At 42.1% G+C, this 21,143-nt stretch overlaps 1 protein-coding gene across 1 annotated transcript in view; it reads right to left on the bottom strand.

Annotated features, from left to right (window-relative positions):
- alpha-Man-IIb (alpha-Mannosidase class II b) overlaps nucleotides 1-21,143 on the bottom strand; it is a 463,611-nt gene that overhangs the window by 65,102 nt on the left and 377,366 nt on the right. Inside the window, exon 3 of the mRNA XM_083114244.1 lies at nucleotides 10,436-10,608. Within this exon, the coding sequence (XP_082970370.1) occupies nucleotides 10,436-10,608 (173 nt within the window). The remainder of the gene's footprint in view (nucleotides 1-10,435; nucleotides 10,609-21,143) is intronic.

Raw genomic sequence — 21,143 nt, 5'->3', positions numbered from 1 at the left:
CAAACACACGCATACATCCATTTTTATAGATAGAGATAAAAACACTTAACAAGTAACGTTTCAACCCAGCATCAGGGTCTTCCTCAGACGAAGAACTGAATTGAAATGACGAAATACAGATACAGAAAGACTGCATACACATAGCAGGGTGACTAACCACACAACAACAAATCATCTTGACAATCCTTATCTTGGACGATTTCTCCAAGGGAAATAAATAAGCATTGCCTCTTGACAGTTGACTGGTGATTGCAATCATTCTGCACTTGTATTTCGTCATTTAATTTAGCTCTTCGTCTGAAGACCCTGATACAGGGTTGAAACGTTACTTGTTAAGTGTTCTTATTTCTTAACAAATCTGCCTTGGTCAGCAACTTAATGTTTTTGAGTATCTATACTTTTTAATCCAACAGTGTTTGCAGTGATTTTCTGCTTTTGTTGGATAGCACTCTGCCTTAATCTTCCTTAAGCCGCAACTCTAAAACTTTTGAGAGTTCATTATAAACCTCAATATTACTGAGGGATTAAGTCATATTGGTACTAGGAATTTTAATCACTATAACCTTGTCCTCAGTTATTTCCAAAATAATAAACTGAGAAGTAATTAGATTTAGCCTTTACTTGGCCAATGAGTCACATATGACCCATAGAAAATATAGGCCTAGTCGGCCAATGGGTCACTGGTGACCCATCGTGCTGATTAAAAAGTTCAAAGTTCATGTACTTTTAGCACCTTCATACTTGTATGTGAGGTTGTAAACGCTGACAGATGCTCAGATAAAACTTTGAAATGTCATGTGGAAGAAAACCCACCCACCCAGGACCCCCGCCCCCCCCCGACTCCAAAGTTAGGTATGAAAGCTGCCGCGAATTAAAATTTGTACACTTATTTGACAAAAAATGTTATAACTCGCAGACTATTAAATCAATCTACTTCGGGTAACTTTTGTTTTTCAGCTAGAACATCAGGGCATGCAACCGTGCAGGAATCAAAACGCCAAAGCCAATAAGAGGGATTGGGTGGGCCGCGGCCCCCAACTTTCAATGAAAAAATCATACAAATGGGGAGTTTGCCCCTCTTTCCCTGCTATTTTGGGAAGGAGAGGAAAACTTTAGCCTTATCTTCAAAGAATGGTCATCTCTCAACAGAATGAATGTCATTTCATGTATCTGGGTGCATTACATTATCGAATATGGGAAAAAACTCCCTGTTTTTATGATTTTTTTCATTGAAAGTTGGGGACCGCGGCCCACTTAACCCCTCTTATTGGCTTTGGCGTTTTGATTCCTACAAGGTTGCATGCCCTGATGTTTTAGCGGAAAAACAAAAGTTACCCGAAGTAGATTGCTCAAATAGTCTCCGAGATATAACGTTTTTCTGAAATAGGTGTAAAAATTTAAAAATCGCGCGCAAAGACCGCGGCAAGAGAGGGGTTTCTTGCGAAAACCCGCTCGGCTCAAACATAACTCAGTTAATCCATAGTACCCGAAAAAAGGGAGGGGTCCCGGTTCGGGAGGCATAAGTGGTTCGGATCCCACTTTAAACTGTAGGTCCAGTCCCGATTAGCCTTACTGTGCATAAAGTGGACTTAAAACAACAAATAAGTAAATCAATCAATCAACGGAAGGAAGGGGGGATAGGACATATCACACAGAATACACAAGGCGAAAGGATCCTTTCCACAATTACGCTTAATTTGGAAATTGAACTGCCAAGGAGGAAATTTATTATGCTATATAATAAGGGATACAAGTGGTGTAAGTTCAAAAATAATTAAATATTTACTAAATAGGACTTCAATAGAAAGACAAATATTTTCTGTGGATCTATGAACAAAGAACTGAGGAAAAGAAATGTTTTGTATGGAGTGTAGCTCTATATGGTGTGGAAACATGGGAACTGAGAACAGGTGAGAAGAAGAGGCTGGAAGCTCTGGAAATGTGGTCGTGGAGACGAATGGAACGGGGGAAATGGAGAAAAAAGTGAGACAGTGCTAGAAAGAATTGGGATCAATGCTGGAAATAATAATGAAGAGAAAAATAAATTGGTTTGGCCACTGGATGAGAAGAAACTGTATCCTCAGGGATGCTATTGAAGGAATGGTCAAGGCGTAACGTTCTATGGGGTCGTAGCTCATCCTTAAATTACAACAGTTGCTGGCTGCGATGGCCCCAAAAGGGGATTAAAGTAATAAGCAAGTAAATGACAGATGTTCAAGTTCCCTCGACCTTATGACTGACGATGCAGATTACAGGAAAAGGGATAACTTAGTCCGTTCGATAGGAATAGACTCTTCCCTAGCAGTGTTACTCCTCTCAGGGATGACAATCAACAGACCTCTTTGCTGCCTAAATTACCTGGTTCTGTTCGTGTTGGCCCGACCTTCATTCACCTCCCCCCAAGGTGAGCCACGGCCGCTTCCCGTGTAGAAACCTTTCTCAACAAAATCTACAAGCAAGTTCTGACAAGTCTGGGCAAATAAATGGTTCCTACGCTGTTCCATACCCAGAAACCTACCCCAGAAATGAAATCACAAAATACGTGAGCATCCCTTCCAAGCAAAAAGTTTCGCACCCTGCGCTTAAATCTGAGACATCTCTTTGTCTAGGACCATCTTTTAAAACCATGCTGGTGTAAAGTTTCTTCTGGTAATGCACCCACAAGCAGTAACGTGCCGTACACTATAAGTTTACGTCTACATGCGTTGTCTACACGTAATCTACGCATAGATTACATTGGGTTGTAGATTACATAGACTACGAAGACAATCTAAAGTACATTAAAATTATGAAAGGAAAGTGACATTTTCAACTATAATGGTTCCTAACGAACTGACAAGAATCCTATTTACAACAAAATCATCGATCTTCAACTATGAAAGAAGATAAATCGTATCAGAAACAACGACAGATGGCAGTCGTGAGGCAAAAGTAGTCGTTTCCCCTAAAACTCTAGGATATTTCCTACGTTAGGTTCTTTTCCTAGGTGAGAAATTGTTCTAATTTGCAAGGAAGGGTATGAAAGGTTCTTCTCACACATGAGCAACTGATACGCAGCATAATTTTGTTTTATTTCCACAGCGTCCTTCTCTGAGTTATCACCTTTCGCCATGTTGTTTACACAGATTACGTCATCTACGTGTATAAAATAGTCTACGTGTAGAATGTAGACTATCGTTGTTTACGCGTAGATGCACATCATTGCCCACAAGTCACCTCACTTCCCCGCAGTGCTGTTTCTTGCAGGGGTCTGGCGCCCGGAGCTTGTGTTGGGTCATCCCTATATGTTTGTGATTGTCCGATTCTGATCCATCTCATCGTATCAGAATTCATTCTCATCTTCGCGATTAGTCAAAGTGGCAGAAAAAGGAATGAAGACAGAAGAAATAAAGTTTCCTGGCAAGGCCATTAATGCTATAAACACGGCGGAGGCCAGAAATGTGACACCAAGTGCGTGAAATTACGAGAATAAAATACTCCCAAAGTAAAGAAACAAATGGGAAGGGGAAGCTGTTGTGAAAAGAAAGGCAATAATACAATATGGAAAGGGATCATATTAATTTCAAAATGATAAATAGATAAAGTCAACTAAACTAATGTTTCCATTCAGTTTTCCTTATTATTACAGGGAGGTTATTTCAGTCGTTCACCGCCAGAGTGACGGCCGTTCAGCGGACTCTTCATGCAACAGGTCCCGGCAAATTGCATTACAGGAAGTCCGTAACAGAAACCGCTTGTTTTGTAATGTTTCCACTTTTCACAATTACAGTTACAATTACAATTGAAATAAGCACGTACCTTGTCGCAAGGATGCTGTGTGTGTGTGGAAAAGGTGTCCTCCCAAATACAAATATTTCTGGCACCTTATTTCTGACAGAAAATCTTAGATTAGACATCGCTACTTTATCCTCAGTTGTCGCGACAGCGCCGGCAGCTTATCGGGGGTTGGGTGAGTTGTCAGCCGCGAGAGGGCGATTCATACTGCACGTGTCGGCAGTGATGCCAACCGTAGGGACATGTCCCTAAGCATAGGGACTTTTCACTAAATTTCGCCCGCGTAGGAACGTAGGGACAGATTTTGCCAAATGAAGGAAAACGTAGGTACTTTTTTCAATCTTGGTAAATGACATTTTATGAATTAGTTTATCTGGATACTTTAGCAAAGAGGAGAAAAAAGAACTAACTAACAAATCTCCATCAGAATTTTGGAACATGTTATCGGTTGCCAAAAACTTTCAAGGCAAGTTCCATTTTGAAAACATTTCCACTCTCGCGAAAATAGTGCTAACATTGCCACATTCTAAAGCGGAAACGGAAAGAATATTTTCAATGTTAAGTGATACAAAAACAAAAAAGGGAAATAAAATGGGACCAGAATTGTTAAAGACTGCAGGAAATACAGCATCACCAACCAACATCTATCTCTGCACAGCAGCAGCATGTATGACTTCAAATAACATAATCAACAGTAAACGACTCAACGTTATTCATTAGGGGTGTGCGGGATCCTTTACTTTAAAAAGTCGTTAATTCTCGACGTTTTCTGCCTTGTAAGTTTCTGGAACTTATCGAAAATTGTAAGTTTTTATTCTAGAAATGCAAAAACAATCACTTAAAGTGAAAATGACTTGTAAAATTCGAGATTTCCAGTGCTTCGGGAAATTTCGAACATTTCCCGTCCCGAAAATTTTCCGACTTGGTCGGGAAATTGCAAATTTTTCAGTCCCGAATGTCGGGATTTAAAAAAAATACCGTCCCGATCCCGTCCCGACCCAAAAAATTCTGTCCCGCACACCCCTATTATTCATTAAGGCAAGAATTTACAATACCGGACCCTTCTGTAATTTCTATGCTACGTCTTATACTCACGAAATAATTATTCGTGATGATTTATCTCAAGTTAACATGTTGGGGTGAGGGGGAAAAAATGTTAATTAACGTGTAGAAGTTGTAAAATAAGCATTTCAATTCTCGCAATGATTCTCCGTATACAAGTATGGTAGCCATATTTGTTGATATGAACAAATTACAATTAGTTATGCTGTCTACAGCGTTGCCACACTGTTGATTTCATACTTGGAGAGCATGGATTGTGTAAGAATAGCGGAAGAGAACAGTAAAAAAGTTGTTAATGTTATACAGATTGTTAGGTGGAGTGTGCAGGAGGGCTAATTAATAAACTTATTCATTTCAGTATATTGCCCAAAGAACGTGCTTACATGTGACAGCGACAATCACGATGTAGAAGAACTGATTTGATTACAGGTAAATTTGGCAACATTACATCAATCATAAAATTGCAGGATACTAAAATGGCGTCTTCGATGATGTTAAAGTGCTACGAAAAAAATATTTTTTATCGGTTCGTAATCACAATTACCGCAAAACCATTCAGGAATAGCCCCACTGAGCATTCTCGGTAAGGTTAGGTTAAGTTAGGTTAGGCAAGGCAAACATAGTTAAAATTTGGGCTCGAAAAACGGGTAGCCCAACAAACCATTGACGGATAGCCCCACGAACCATTCAGGTACAAAAAAGGTAAAGTGTTCCCCTGTGCATAGCACCACGCCATGAAGGCGTATAGGGGGTGTGAGGGTAACGCCCCACACTTTCTTGATCCGGTCGTGAGTGGGGGTGATGTGATCAGCATCACGCCCCTGACCGCCTTTACCCCCCAGGGTTTCCCCCAGGTACCCATGTTATTCGACGCTGGGTAGGCGCCGGGGCCGCTTCCAGGTACGGTTAGGTTAAGTTAGGATAGGCAAATGTAAATTCGCTCCTTCATTAATTGTGGAAGCACCGAGCAGAAAGATTTGGTAAGTAAATGTGTATATTTTATCTTCTGTTTTGCATGCTCATGAGGTGATAATTTTTTTAGTCGCTTTACTTGGCGTAGGGACATTTGGTCAGTTGTAGGGACATTTTGACTACGTCTGTAGGGACATTGCCGAAAAATGGTTAGCAACACTGTCGGCTACCAGACGTCAGTGTACGTTCATGTTCACTTCTGTTTGCGTTTATCAGTACACGTGTTGCTTATACTGTGTTATTGTAATGTGCTACTCATGGCCAGTGCTTTATTGTGTGTTAATTGTTATTCATTCATTAGTTATGTCGTTAAACAAATATAGTCTTGAACAGAGAGTTTTTATGTACGATAATTACGTGAAAACGAATTCTTGCAGAAAAGTGGTCAGGGAATTACGATAGACAGGATCTCTTGAACCTAAGAAACGTGTTGTATTGCTGTTAAAGGAGGTCATTTTCAACATCTCTTATAACACAGGAGGTTAGTGATCATCATTATTATTACTTTTAAATATCATTTTACGCTTTCGGTTTGCTTTATGCGCCGGGATGCTGTCTTCCCTTTCTGACAACTGACGATAAAGTAACGATGTCTAACCTAAGATTTTCTGTCAGAAATAAGGTGCCAGAAATATTTGTATTTGGGAGGACACCTTTTCCACACACACACAGCATCCTTGCGACAAGGTACGTGCTTATTTCAATTGTAATTGTAACTGTAATTGTGAAAAGTGGAAACATTACAAAACAAGCGGTTTCTGTTACGGACTTTCTGAACGCAATTTGCCGGGACCTGTTGCATGAAGAGCCCGCCGAACGGCTGACACGCTGGCGGTGAACGACTGAAATAACCTCCCTGTATCAAACAAGATGAGCCAGAATATGACTGGATCGAAAGTGCTGCCATCTATTAGCGTGCCGTATCCTTACTTTCCGAACACCCCTTTCATTTCTTGCGGCACTTCAGCCGTAGCTCGTCAAGCAGCAAGGGGGGGGGGCACGATCACGAATCACATCCCTCGCAAGAGGATATTGCCTGACAGTTTTTCCCACATTATCAACATCCAGTGTTATCGCAACGGCACATTTCTTGATGGAATCGGAAGCCAGACATCTCCAGAAGCCACGCACGTTCTCCCGTCGAGGGGGAGGGGGGGGGGGGGCAGAAGCCAAATGAAACCTTATTAACGTAGATTGGTCAACACGTCTTGATTCCTCCCCCCTCCTGATTTGGTCCACGTACTAGGCGGCACTGTCAAAACATGGTTTCGTGCAACCGGTAATGACGTATCCACGAAATCGGGTTTCCCGGGAACACACGCCACTCAGCGATTACTTCCGGTTTGCTCTGCCCTTCCTGCCCCCCTCCCCCCCTTGTGCCTTGCGACTGCGTCCAGGAAGTAAATAGAATTTTGCAAGATGTCGAGCGCCGGCGGGCAAGACAAGCTTTGGGAACGGTAAAAAGGGAATGTCCTTTTATATGTTATAAAAAGGATTTTTCCTTTTCCGTCCTCAGCATTGAAAAGATGGCCGCAGACTGGTCAAAAAGTTCTCAGACTGGTTTCCAATCGTCTCGGCTCGCTGCGAACCGGCTGTTCACTTCAATCTTACTTCTGCGTCCACCCTGGACTTCCTTTTGCAGACTGACGTCAGTATAATCCTCTGTATGACCTATGCTGTCCATGTGTGTTTGTGAACGTCCCTTCATCCATTTAATCGAATCACCATTCATCCTCATCTTCGCGATTAGCTAAGAGTGGCAGAAAAGCGAAGAATAATACCGGGTGTCCCAGAAGTCTTTCCCTGATTACAAAATTTATTCATATCCGCTATATGAAAGGTAGAGGTGTGAAAGTGGTGCCAAAATGTTGGAAAACTAACCAAGTTTTTTTTTTTGTTGCAGGTTTGAGTAACGTAGCTGTAGTGTAGCAGTGTCAGTGCCCAGAAAACCGGAAATATTCACAAATCAGGAAAGAGCTCAGCATGTCCTCTGTTGTCACGAGACCCGGTCATCAATAACAGTGCAGAGGAACTTTCAAATGTACAGAATTCCACACCTACAATAGCACAATATTTTTTTTAAAAAAGTAATATTTCGCTTCGGAGTGGCACAGCTCGATGTACGAGACCTGGATTACTTCTTTTCTCATGCTTCGTTTCCAAGTGGTGTGCCACGTGCTGCATTGGTGTGAAACCTTCCTAAGCGAAAAACAAAAGACACGAATTAAGATGATATGGACTAGAGTTGACGAGCTGTATCTTTGCGGGTGGCCTTGGCTACTCCGCGCAGAGTGTGAGAGATATTAGTTTATGTAGTTGCCACCTACTCGCCCTTTGGGTGGTCGACAACAAGAACAGAACGCAAGGATAATGACACGCAGCCAGTAGCTCTTCCCTCTTGCTACTGCGCAGCCGGGTTTGCGCAAGGTTCACCCGCAAAGATACAGCTCGTCAACTCTAGTAGCCGGTTTTTGTACATTGAAGAAAAGGAAACTCCACGAACATTAAAACAAATCTATAAAACTGAGAATCATCTTGAACTCTAAGGCGAGTGTATAGTTTCCTACTGTAAAAGTGAGCCTATTTTTCGTACATTGACAAGTAAAGCACTCAGCCTAGATATTTATTTTTGAAATTATTTAGGCAGACACGCTAGTAGGTTTTGTAGACATGAATTTACATCAACGACATAATATGGTCATGTGAAACATCTTAATGTGTTCATTTAGGAAAGAGGCGCCATCTCTTATCGGCCGTGGATTCATCTGCTTTCACTGAATATCCGTGACCACAATCAGTACAACACGCTGTACAATAATATTGCTAACAGAAATACACGATCAAGTGATGCACCTGCTTTAAATGAAGCAGTATACCAACACTAAGCACTATATTTTAAGAAATGACATTATTAATAAATAGCGAGTATATTGTTCATGTCTTGTAACGCAGGTATGGTATAATTCTTCACAATGAAATCATGATGGCTCGCAATAAAATGTTTATTCATTTTCTGCATGTTTGCAAGAATATTAATTTAATGGGGTGCCAATACTTTCACAGGATCCCGCGATATTTACTCTGTAGCAGTTTCTCTTTTCGCACATTCGGAGCCGAAAACGCCGTGTGCGCACCATATCGCTAAATATTGTCTCCAAAATATAATGTTCGAACACTCTCCCCTACAGAATTCCCTTGATAATCTTCAGATGTAACACTTTACCAAGAACTTTATCTCTCTGTCCCCTGTCCATCAAATTATATACTCAATCCTCCCTCCAAAAGCTGGGAACGTGCGTCCACATGTGGGCATCTCTCCCCCTAAATACTTCCACTTCTACATTAAATTGATTAAATATGGTTCACCTATTGCGCAAACTTTTTTTACATATATTTTGGAAAATAATATATAAATGCTGAAATTTATATTATTTTAAGGAAAGACCCCCCAAAAATTTCGATGGCGCAATCTGCCCCATAATCCACCCCTGTGGGCACCCCTAATTATCAGCTTGTAAAATGTTCGTGTCTTCAAATGATTCTACTTTTCAACAAAATACGCGTAAAAATGACCAACATAAAAAATAATATAAATTCAAGTCGTTCTTGTTTGCTTTGGCAAAGCAATTAACTTTTTCTATTTGTATTGTATTTGTATTTTCGTTATTTAGCGTCGCGACGTAAAAACGCGTCAAGCTACCGGCGCAAGTGACGTAAAACGCGTCAAGCCACTGGTGGAAGTGACGTAAAACGCGTCAGACCACTGGTGGAAGAGACGTAAAACGCGTCAAGCCACTGGTGGAAGAGACGTACAACGCGTCAAGCCACTGGTGGAAGTGACGTGAAATGCGTCAAGCCACTGGTGGAAGTGACGTAAGACGCGTCAAGCCACTGGTGGAAATGACGTAAGACGCGTCAAGCCACTGGTGAAAGAGACGTAAAACGTGTCAAGCCACTGGTGGAAGAGACGTAAAACGCGTCAAGCCACTGGTGGAAGAGACGTAAAACGCGTTAAGCCACTGGTGGAAGTGACGTAAAACGCGTCAAGCCACTGGTGGAAGAGACGTAAAACGCGCCATGCCACTGGTGGAAGAGACGTAAAATGCGTCAAGCCACTGGTGGAAGAGACGTAAAATGCGTCAAGCCACTGGTGGAAGTGACGTAAGACGCGTCAAGCCACTGGTGGAAGTGACGTAAGACGCGTCAAGCCACCGTTGGAAGTGACGTAAAACGCGTCAAGCCACCGGTGGAAGTGACGTAAAACGCGTCAAGCCACCGGTGGAAGTGGCGTAAAACGCGTCAAGCCACCGGTGGAAGTGACGTAAAACGCGTCAAGCCACCAGCGTAAGTGACGTAAAACGCGTCAAGCCACCAGCGCAAGTGACGTAAAACGCGTCAAACCACCAGCGCAAGTGACGTAAAACGCGTCAAGCCACCAGCGCAGGTGACGCAAAACGCGTCAAGCCACCAGCACAAGTGACGTAAAAACCTGTTGCCGGGCTTTCCACGTGTAGTTAAAACCTTTTTAAATCTCAAAGCTTCTTGCCGACAAGCAGGCTCTACGACAGAATCATTAATCCAATCCCCCTCAGAGACCAGATACCTTTAAAAAAACATGTCCGCTTACCTTTCCCACCACTGTGCGAGGAAAGATATCTCCGTCCAGATGAACGTCATGTTCTCGAACTGCTGCATCTTCTCCACCATGTTGTTAAGGATATGCTTCGTCATATAGTAGAAGTAACTCTCGAACGTCTTCAGCCAACCAGGGTCATTATGCGAATGAGGAACTACAACAACCTGAGAAGAAGAAAACATAAAATAAATTCAAAGAAGAAATAACTGTTCAGCAATAGAGATAAATTTAAACAAAATCATGTATTTTCTCACCTACGACACAGAATTAATTATTCGAAATTTTCCTCACCTGTAAATTTCATTCGATATTTAATATATACAGGTTGTTGCAGTACCTAATTAATTTGCACTTGTTAGTTAAACACAGGAGCAAATCATTAAAGTAGGTACAGGTATCATAACATAATATAACTATAAAGCGACCACAAACATCAGAACCCTTGGGCCAATAGGCTTCGCGCACCTTCCCCCTCGTCCGTTCAACTCGGGCCATAAGGAAGCATGCTCCACTCTGCCCCTCCTCTCCACGCGGGCGTCTGGTTCTACTATACAGGGTGATTCAGAATTTTTATTACACACTTATAGGGATTGTAGAGGGGACTTAGTAGATCAAGTTTTGATAAGGAACCCACGTCCGGAAACGTGCCGTTTTGGTACTACGTAGATGACAAGATCACATAATTTCACATCTCCATCATATAATCAGGAAAAAATGGTATATTATGGAGTGACTCGATGCGGAAAACGCTCTGCATACAGACGTTGCGCAGCTCTACCATTACGTCCAGCTTTGCCGTAAATTAACAACATGTCTGTGATCTCGGCAAACGTGTACTCAACCATACTGTACTGTCTTCCGCAACGACTGAATAGCAACTGACGTGAAGGTGGAAGCACACCGGGTTGTAAACAGAGGACGTTAGAAGCAGAACACGTGACATCAGGTGACTGAAGACGTCGCCCTCCGTGAAGCGGGAGATGTGAAATTATGTGATCTTGTAATCTGTGTAGTACCAAAACGGTTCGTTTCCGGACGTGGGTTCCTTATCAAAACTTGATGTACTAAGTTCCCTCTACAACTCCTAGAAGTGTGTAATAGGCAGTGCTCGAAAATTCTTCTTCAGAGCTAGGCCCCAGCTTTGAATATCAGGCGCCAGGAAACCACCTAGTAGCAATTGTGCATACTACGGTGTTTCAAAAGTCGCGCAACCCAAACTTTGAAAATGTATATCTTGAAAAGCGTAAGAGATATTTACACCGGGGTCTCTGCATTATAAAGCCTCATCCATTGAGATATTTTTCAATGCTAAAAAAATTTCAGTTTACGGCACCCAGAAAATTAGATAAATTAATAACTGGCGAAAGGCAGCGTTAAATTTTTTTCAGAAATGCATTTTTGAGTGAGAAAAATATGTAAGAAATTATCAAACGGTTATAATTACATGTCGGATGCCATGTCAATCTGTCATTTGCAACCAATATTGATCATGTGCAGCATTTCATAGACTTTTGACTGGCGATTTTATGGGTTGTGGTGAAAAAGTGCCATTTTTGATACATTTCCTCCGTAAATGGCAACACTAGCAGGTCGACATTTTGTCAACAGACGCTCGCAACATGTGCTTAAATGTTGGCCATACTCCATGACACGGGTTACGTGGCAGAACATCCTCAGGCTGAATCTCGCCCACGGAAATAAAGAATAAAGAATCATCACAATTTCGTACATAATACAGGAAAAGTTCACAGTCGCCAGGCTGAAAATCTTAGTCGCCATGGCGACCTGGCAACCGGGATTTTTCGAGCCCTGGTAATAGGAATTCTGAATCACCCTGTAGAAATGCCTATTTTGCTCTTTTCAGGCAAGATTTGACCTATTGGGATTATTTTATGGTGCCCTAAAACGGTGGTTAGTGCCGTTTCAGTCTTTTGGGCTAAAATTCCCTATATCGGTACTTTAACATTTTCTACGGTATCTTGTTCTTTATGTAGCTGGACGTTCCAGAACAATCTGTAGTCTTGTAAGCGTTGTGTCTCCTGAGTGCTGGAGGAAGAGCATTTCGCTCGAGCGCCAAATAGTTCGTACGGACGACGCCAGATAGCGTAGGGAATCGAGAGCTTCTTCGGTCGAGCGAATAACGCTCGAATAGATAAAACAAGCGGTATACGCTCGAAGCCCAGCAGTACACGTATAACCGTCATTTCTCTGTGGTAGTGAGCCCTCAAATATGGATCGTGAGCTGAAAGATTCAGTAAAATTGAAATTTAAGGAAACATAGTCATCATTAGGAGGCGGAAGTTGATGATCGAAAAAAATAGGTATATGACCTATAGAATGTCATAGAAAATGAAAAAAAATAACGTAAAAAATGCAAAAAAAAATTACCATTAAATTTGTTAGTTTCAGGTTAAAAATTGAAATGAAAAGGAAATTAAAGAAAATTCAATCTTCCTTTTAAAAAAAGGCACTAAATGATACCACATGCACATTCAATTAAAATATGCGACGAGGATTTCCAATGGAAACAACCGAATAATTTTAAAACAATTTAATGAAAACGTCGTTTCACCCGAGACAACAAAGACTGCCACCAGTTCAGAATTTCTTTTGCTCGTAAATTGCAATCCTGCGAGATATATATATATATATATATATATATATATATATATATATATATATATATATATATATATAGGCCTATGATCACCTTGGTGAAAAGAATCAAGAACATTACCAAAATGAAAGAAGTGACAAAATATGACGAAACAATACACGGAATATTGCGAAAAATCACGTAAAATGCCGAAAATTGGGGAAAATGACCTAAAACCTGAAAAAAAGATGACATTTCATCAACTTCTGCTCCCTAGTCATCATGTTATTGTTAAAATGTAGTTTAGTTTATCTTACAAATACACACAGTGATAGCATGAAAATCAATAGACGATTGTGGGCTGAAACTGCCTGGACGGATATTTTACATATCTCGTATGTGTCTGCGACTATTGTCATATTTAAATGATATTCCATTGCAGACGCTCGAGCGTAATAGACTCGAACGATTACGGGCGAGCGAAAGTCCGTACTCATCGGCGATACCTTCTTTGATGTATTTACGACCAATTCAAGTTCTTCACCATCAGGCTTTAACAAGTACTCTTCAGTGCAAAGTACCTGATGCAATGCTAAAAGGTTTTCGAAAATCTCTTTGATTCGGGAGTGGCTGATGTATTTCGAAACATTAGTGTTTTAAGTCCACTTATGCACAGTAAGGCTAATCGGGACTGGACCTACAGTTTAAAGTAGGATCCGAACCACCGAGTATCGATCCCTGGACCCCGTGATTACAAGGCGACTACGCTACAACTGCGCCATCGAGGAGACCTTACCTACGACGGGAAAACATATTTTATATCATGAGTGTAAACACGTCAAATTTTGCATTTTTTCCTAGAAAACGCTCGTATGCTTTAAAGGGCAAATCAGCATCTTGAATTCCAAAAAAGAGTACAATATTTGCAGCACAAGTTCTCAATTTACCCGCAAGAGGGTAGCACCCGTCACGCAACCCTCTTCCCAGAAAGTCCTTTCCGCCCCGACGATTCAATCCCGTCTTCCAGAGACAAAAGACAACGCGACAAAGACAGCGCGAGGAGACTGGAGGGGGGGTTCATTTCCATCTCGAATGCACCGCCGTGACGATGGGCAGGGAGGGAGGGGTGAAATCCCATGATCCACCGCGGTTTCTCCTCTCAGCTTATTAAGAGAGCCGAGAAGAAATGGAGGGGGGGATGCGGAAGCAAACAAGAGCGTGCGGGTCGTCTTTTGTTGTTCGTCCCCCCCCCGAAAAGCATTCTGCGGAGAGCAGACCCTGATGGTACTGCTTGGAGAAAAAAAGCGCCATCCATTTGCGCTGTTTGGCGGACGCCGCAAAGCGCTCTGCTGGCGATGTCGGCTGGATATGGTTTTTATGGGGAGATGGCTCCTGGGGTCCGCGAACCGGGCTTTCTCAACGGGCGGCGGAACTCACTGATGCTGAAAACCGCAATATGAGGCTTTCGCATATTGCATTTATAATATTATTCAGTGTGATTTTGAGTTGAGTTCATTGCAATATTGTCACTTAACGACGCGTTTCGGCCATTTGTGACTAATCGTGACGATATGTGATGTGATGAAATAGATGCATTTAACTTCGTGTTTCTGCCACTTCTGTCGAATTACGAAGGTGAGAATGAAACGTGATAACTATGGCTCGGACGTTGAAGACCTATAAAAATACCTAAAAATGTCAAAAAAGGACGTATAAATGTGATCCAAATTAATTAATAGCTTCAGTTTTAATTAGGATACACATTTAATGCATAAATAAAATACAAAATTCTGGTGGTATGGAACACACAGTGCGAGAAAACTATATGAATGAAATGCATCTTCTTTCAGACAATATATTCTTTTAGATTAACATAATTTGGAAAATCATATTTGAAGAGTCATATTTGGCCTAACCAAATATATTTCTTTCTTCCTTTTTTATTTCTTTACTACAGAAAGGATGTTTAAGAGGTGATGAACTGATGATGATTCGAATTGAGAATGGGCGGTAAAAACGTAGTCGAAAGAAGGTGAAGTTGCAAAAAAAGCCGTTAACACCTTTAAAGAAGGCTAAAAAAGGACCAATAAGCCAAAAAACGCCGAAAAAGGCAAAAAGAACAAATAAAACCCACCTTTTTCTGGCCTACAATGACTCAAAATGAACATATATTCTTCGGACACTAGGAAAAGAAAGAGGATTTTTCCTCAACTTCCGAGCTCTGGTGATAACATAAAATAGATAAGGAGACAATCACAAACATATACAGGGTGCCTCATAAGTAATAGCGCAAACTTACACAGTTGAAAGTTCACGATAATAGAAGCAATAAAGTCTCAGTAAACATGGGTCCGCAAACGAGCCGTTTTCGAGATAATTGCGAATGTGTGGTTAGAAGCCGTCACTGACTTCATTGTTTGTAAACGTCGTCCTAGTTGGTAAAATGCTAATAATGTGTGCGAATGTGTGGTTAGAAGCCGTCACTTATGCATTTTGTAAACACCGAGTGATTGACTCCTTGCGCGTTCAGAGGTTTGCTCTTTGTTTACAAAACAGAACATTTCCGAGAGATGGCGTTGTATGGATACAATCAGTACACAGTCTAGAACTGAGATCTCCAGTTTTTTCGTACTGTATAAGGCGCCAGAGCCGCGTTAGTATGCAAAATGCAGTTCATGGTGCACTACGTGGAAGTCAATTGGCAGTTGGGTGTCTTAAGAAAGGGCACACCCTTTACTCTCCATGATGAAACTGATGAGGAGACATTCGCAAAGAACAACCATGTCCAGACAGAGATTTGAACCTGGGACCCATTACGTTCTTTGCTAACCACTTCGCACAATAACGCGATCGTGTCACAAGCCTGCACCCAATAGTGATGCAGTGCAGTCCAGAGCAAAATTTTTGAATCGAGAAATTGCGAAAGTGGAATCCGAACCACTATGATTTGCCTCCACCTGATATCGAACCGGACACCACTTAATTACAAGGCAACGACGATACCACTACGCAATCGGGGAGGTTCAAGGAGAGCAACAAGATAATGTCGACGTGCTAGCTACGTTAACGACCGGCTGGCTTTCAAGTTCACGGAGCGCGCCCACCAGCTGCAACAATCACATTCAACGCAGTGTTCCCACACATCTATTCTACGCCACCTTTTCCTTCCGCCTTCCCACGGTCTCCACATGGAAGTTGCAAAGTTCGGCAACAGCGTATCCGCAGTCACGTCACTGAGACTCCACGTGGAGTAGACGAGCAGAATGACAGCTCCGCACATTGGCTGAAGGTTGAGTGTGATTGGACGAAAACAACTCGCCTGCTATTTATCCCCACTCACGTTTGTGGCGGCGGTATTCTTCAATTCTTCGACGTTAACGAAGATAACGCGTGGACATATAAGCAAAAGAAGATAAATTACGATGAAGATAACTTTAAAAGTCAAGAGAACGCTGAACAATAGGCAAAATCAGATGAGAAATACACTTTATGTGCAAAGAATTTTCTGAATTTCACCCAGAGCTTCCATTATGTGAAAAAAATATCAAATCAAAATCAAATTAATATCATCAAACCTAACAATCGTTGCTTTCGCTGTAATATCCGAACGTAACTCCTGAAAGTGCTTGAATCCTTGTATGCATGCAACCCACCTTGCACTACGCTAGTTGTGGCTGCATACTCTGCAGGCGTTCGGTACAACGAGACTACTGCATTGGGCAGTGCAGGATTTCATCTCATCCCTACTACACCTCCAGGCCAGCAAGGAAAACCACCTCTAAAAATCGTTTATCAGTAGTTAGACCAAAGCAGCCCCCTGTCCACCCACGTCAATTCTCTGCCAAAGAAGGGGCATGAGAATTAATTTCGTTCTAACTCATTATCGAATAATTTATAACCCCAATCTTTCTTTTTTCCTTATATATTCCACATTTCTTTCATTTCTTGGCTATCTACAGCTATCTATCTATCTATCTATTCTCTCTCTCTGTGTGTGTGCGTATATACAGGGTGTCTAAAAAATATGGGATTTTTGAAATCGTAACTTGGAAACACTGCGAGGAATGTGGCGCCACGTAACGTACAAAGCATGAAGTAGGTGCCATGCCATTCAGTTATCGTGCATACGCTGTGAAAGCGTATTATAAGAATAACGACAGTGTCAGTGCCGCACGTCGAGAATTTCGGCGACATTATCGACTGCAACGGCATGCACAAGTTTCATCCGCTCATCCAGTAGCAAGTTGAATACGCAAATTCGAGGAAACAGGTTCAACCTTGAAGCAGAAACAAACAGGACGGCAACAACATTCCTGTGGACATGTTACATCGAACAATGCACGATGTTCCCCCGAGGAATGTGTACGCACAAACGGTAGCCAACTTCCTGACGTCATCTTCAAAATATGAAGGCCATATTGTGAATGAATATGTTTACAATTAATTGCATACCCTGCACTATTCATCCCCATGAATACACTTGCTTGGAAGTTCATCTTACCTTATTTTCAATTTCAAAATGTCCCATATTTTCGAGATGTGTGAAAAGAAACAATATGGAAAGAACGAGTTATATAGTAATGAGATTTTTAAGGAGTTACAATATATTCTTTCTTAAATAGTATATTATTAGAATGATTAAATCAAGAAGACTTAGGTGGGCAGGCCATGTGGCACGAATGGGAGAGGAAAGAGGAGTTTAATGGATTCTTGTTGGGAAACCTGATGATACGAGACCTGTAGCAAGGCCAAGACGAAGATGGAGAGATAACGCTGAGATGGACCTAAAGGAAATCGGTACGGATGGAAAACAGTATATAGATCTTGCTCAGGATAGGGAGAGATGGAAGGTCTGTGTTGCTGCAGCCATGAACCTTCGGGTTTAAGAAGGCTAGAGAGTTAGTTAGTTTTAGTTAGTTAAATAGTATCTTAGGACATCTCATCATCAGGTTCCATAGCAGAATTTTCTCACTCCACGATTCCAAAGGCATATTCAAACCCGTGGGACATTTGAGCGGCCAAATTTTACGTCATTGGATTTCTGGATCCTTCCAAGAAAATCATTGTTATCTTTTCTGGGTAGAAAAATACAACCTACAATTTTTTACCTAATACTATGCAAGTGAAAGACAACGTGAAAGGTGGTGATGTCACTGCAGATAACAGAATACGATGCAGGATGCCTCAACAACCCGATGAACACTTTTGCAATCCTCGGAAACATTTCAACGTGCGCGGCTTTGAGATAGGGCATGGAGACATCAAACATTTTATAGTTCCATTTCTGTCTCAAAATTTTCCAGCACCTTCTAGCCTCGAGTTGCATATGATTTACACGTAAGTTTATAGTCGTTTGATGAATTACGAGGTATCAATAATTAAAAATCTCGTAAACTGGTAGCCTCTGTCTTTAGCCCCCAGGTCGTAAAAGTAGTCTCTGTGTACAGACTCTCAGGGGGGGGGGGAGCGCCTCGCGTTCCGACGGTATTAAAAGCTAAAAAATTACAATGTTATCACATCAAAGGACAAAGAATTTTATTACCGCGAAATGAAATGAAACAGCTTTTTGCGTGGTGGAAATTTTCAGCCAAGCCGACATTTCTTCCCGGTTTTATTAGCGCAGGGAACCGTGCTCATGAACTGTAAGGTTTTCAGCGCTACCACGTTGCGGTAGAGAAATTATCACGATTGGATGTCGTTCACCCTGCAGAACAGGGGGAGAAAGAAAAGAAGAAGAAGAAGAGAGAGAGGTGAGTAGAGAAACAGGACAAGAAATGAAATTGGAAAGGGAGGAAAAGAGAGCATGAAAGGGAAAGAGAAGGAAAAATAAATAGAAATGTGGAAGATAGCAGGGAAAGAGAAAAGATAGACAACAGGGAAAATGAAGAAAGAAAGAGAAAGGAAAAGTGCAGGAGAAAGAAAGGGAAAAGGGAAGAAGGAAAAATGAATAAAGAAAAGAAAGTGGATGAAAGGGAAAAAGAGAAGGATGAAAGGGAAAGGAAGAGAAAGAGAGAATGAAATAAAAGGAAAAGAGAGAAGGGACAGAAGGAAAAGGGAAAAGGAAGATAAATTGAAAATTAAGAGAAGGGAAAGAAAAAGGAAGATAGAGAGAAGGAAGAAAAAGAAAGAGGACAATGCAAGAGGAGTAGGAAAAGGGAAAGTGTAGGAGAAAGGAAGGGAAAAGGAAAGAAGGAAAACTGAACAAAGAAAAAGAAAGAGGATGAAAGGAAAAAGGACAGAAAGAATGAAAATAAAAGAGAAGGATGAAAGGGAAAGGAAGAGAAAGAGAGAAAGAAATAAAAGGAAAAGAGAAGGATGAAAGGGAAAGGAAGAGAAAGAGAGAAAGAAATAAAAGGAAAAGAGAAGGATGAAAGGGAAAGGAAGAGAAAGAGAGAAAGAAATAAAAGGAAAAGAGAGAAGGATCATAAGGAAAAGAGATAAAAAGGAAAATTAAGAGAAGGGAAAGAAAAGGGAAGATAGAGAGAAAGAAGAAAAAGAAAAAGAAGGACAACGAAAGAGGAGTAGGATAAGGAGATGGAGAGGGTGAATGTTTCTTTAGATACGAAGGGAGTCGAGTGACATCTTTTGGATCGTTCGATTGTACAACCTTGGTGACAATGAAGTTCGACCAGAAAGGAATACGTGATTAAATGCACAGAGGCATAGGCGGTGGAATGGGTGACCCGCAGAAGTGACGCATATGTGTAAGAGGAGGCGTGTGAGCAGGCAAGAATCGTGATCCCAGCATGTTGCACCCAAGGTCACGTAAAGAACGAAAACGGGGAACTATACGCGTGACATTGAACTTCGACCAGAGCCATACGGAAAATTCCAGATAGTGGCGCATTCGACGGAAGAATGACGTCGCGGACACGATAAGGGAGTCCGCCGTATATAAGCGCGTGCTGTGCACCGAGGAACCGCAGTGCATCATCACCAAGGCCAGGGGCAAACCTATTGACAACACCGTAAGGAGAAGAGTGGTGGAGTTGCAACGGGATGGATTCAGTGAACGGGAAATAGGGCGCCAACTGAACTTACCCAAGTCAACCGTCCACTGCATCATCAAACACCACCAAAATACGGGCACTACAGAGCCAGGTAAGGTCGAAAACGCCTGCTGAGCGTGCGTGACCTACGGATATTTAGGCGCTATATCCAGACCAACAATCATGTTTCTGTGGCCGAATTACGACTGTGGACTCGAGAACGCTTTCACATTGAAGTGTCAACCAGAACCATTCGCCGTTACCTACAGCGATGCGGTTACCGAGTGTACAAAGTGAAACAAAAACCCTTCCTTTCCATGTTGAACAAAGGCAATCGACTACGGTGGGCACGAATGTACCGGGATGGACATTTCGGCAGTGGAACAGGGTTTTGTTGACGGACGAATCCATTTTCAATGTTGTGTACGGGAAAATACGGAAAACAGTCATTTGTCGGAAGGAGGAACAGAATGAAGCAAAATGTTATGCACGTCGGGTACAGAAACCTGCGTCAGTGATGGTATGGGGATGCATGACGGCATCTGGGGTTGGCCCACTACACGTCTGTGAGGGCATTGTGAATGCACACGCCTATACACGCATACTGGAGCGGCATCTTCCCACAGTGCGAAGGCACCTGTTCCACAGGCGGCGTCTCATCTTTCAACACGACAATGCCAGGCCTCATACAGCGCGGCTGACAAGAGAATGGTTGACTCGCCATCACGTGCGAACTCTGCCATGGCCACCATCGAGTCCCGACCTCTCGCCCATTGAGAATGTGTGGCGTGTTCTTAAGCGACGTGTGCAACAGAGAAGACCCTCTTAAGCGACGTGTGCAACAGAGAAGACCCACGACAGTGGCTGCTCTTATCGCCTGCCTGCAGGAGGAATGGCACCGCATCGATGTGGAATACCTTGAACGACTCGTCCGTAGCATGCCCCGAGGCATTGCCACAGTTATTCGCCGACGGGGCGGCGTCACACCATGGTAAACAGGATCCCCTCTAACAGTGGTCGAACTTCAATGTCACGTGTAGATGGACGAAAATGTTTTATTTTGTGTGGACACCATACATTGCTGCGTTGCAGCGGAAATTTATGTTTTCCTTTG

This window comes from Lepisma saccharinum, chromosome 29 (genome assembly GCF_977018435.1).
Source record: "Lepisma saccharinum chromosome 29, izLepSacc3.1, whole genome shotgun sequence".
Lineage (NCBI taxonomy): Eukaryota > Metazoa > Arthropoda > Insecta > Zygentoma > Lepismatidae > Lepisma > Lepisma saccharinum.
This window is presented reverse-complemented; position numbering and strand designations above follow the sequence as displayed.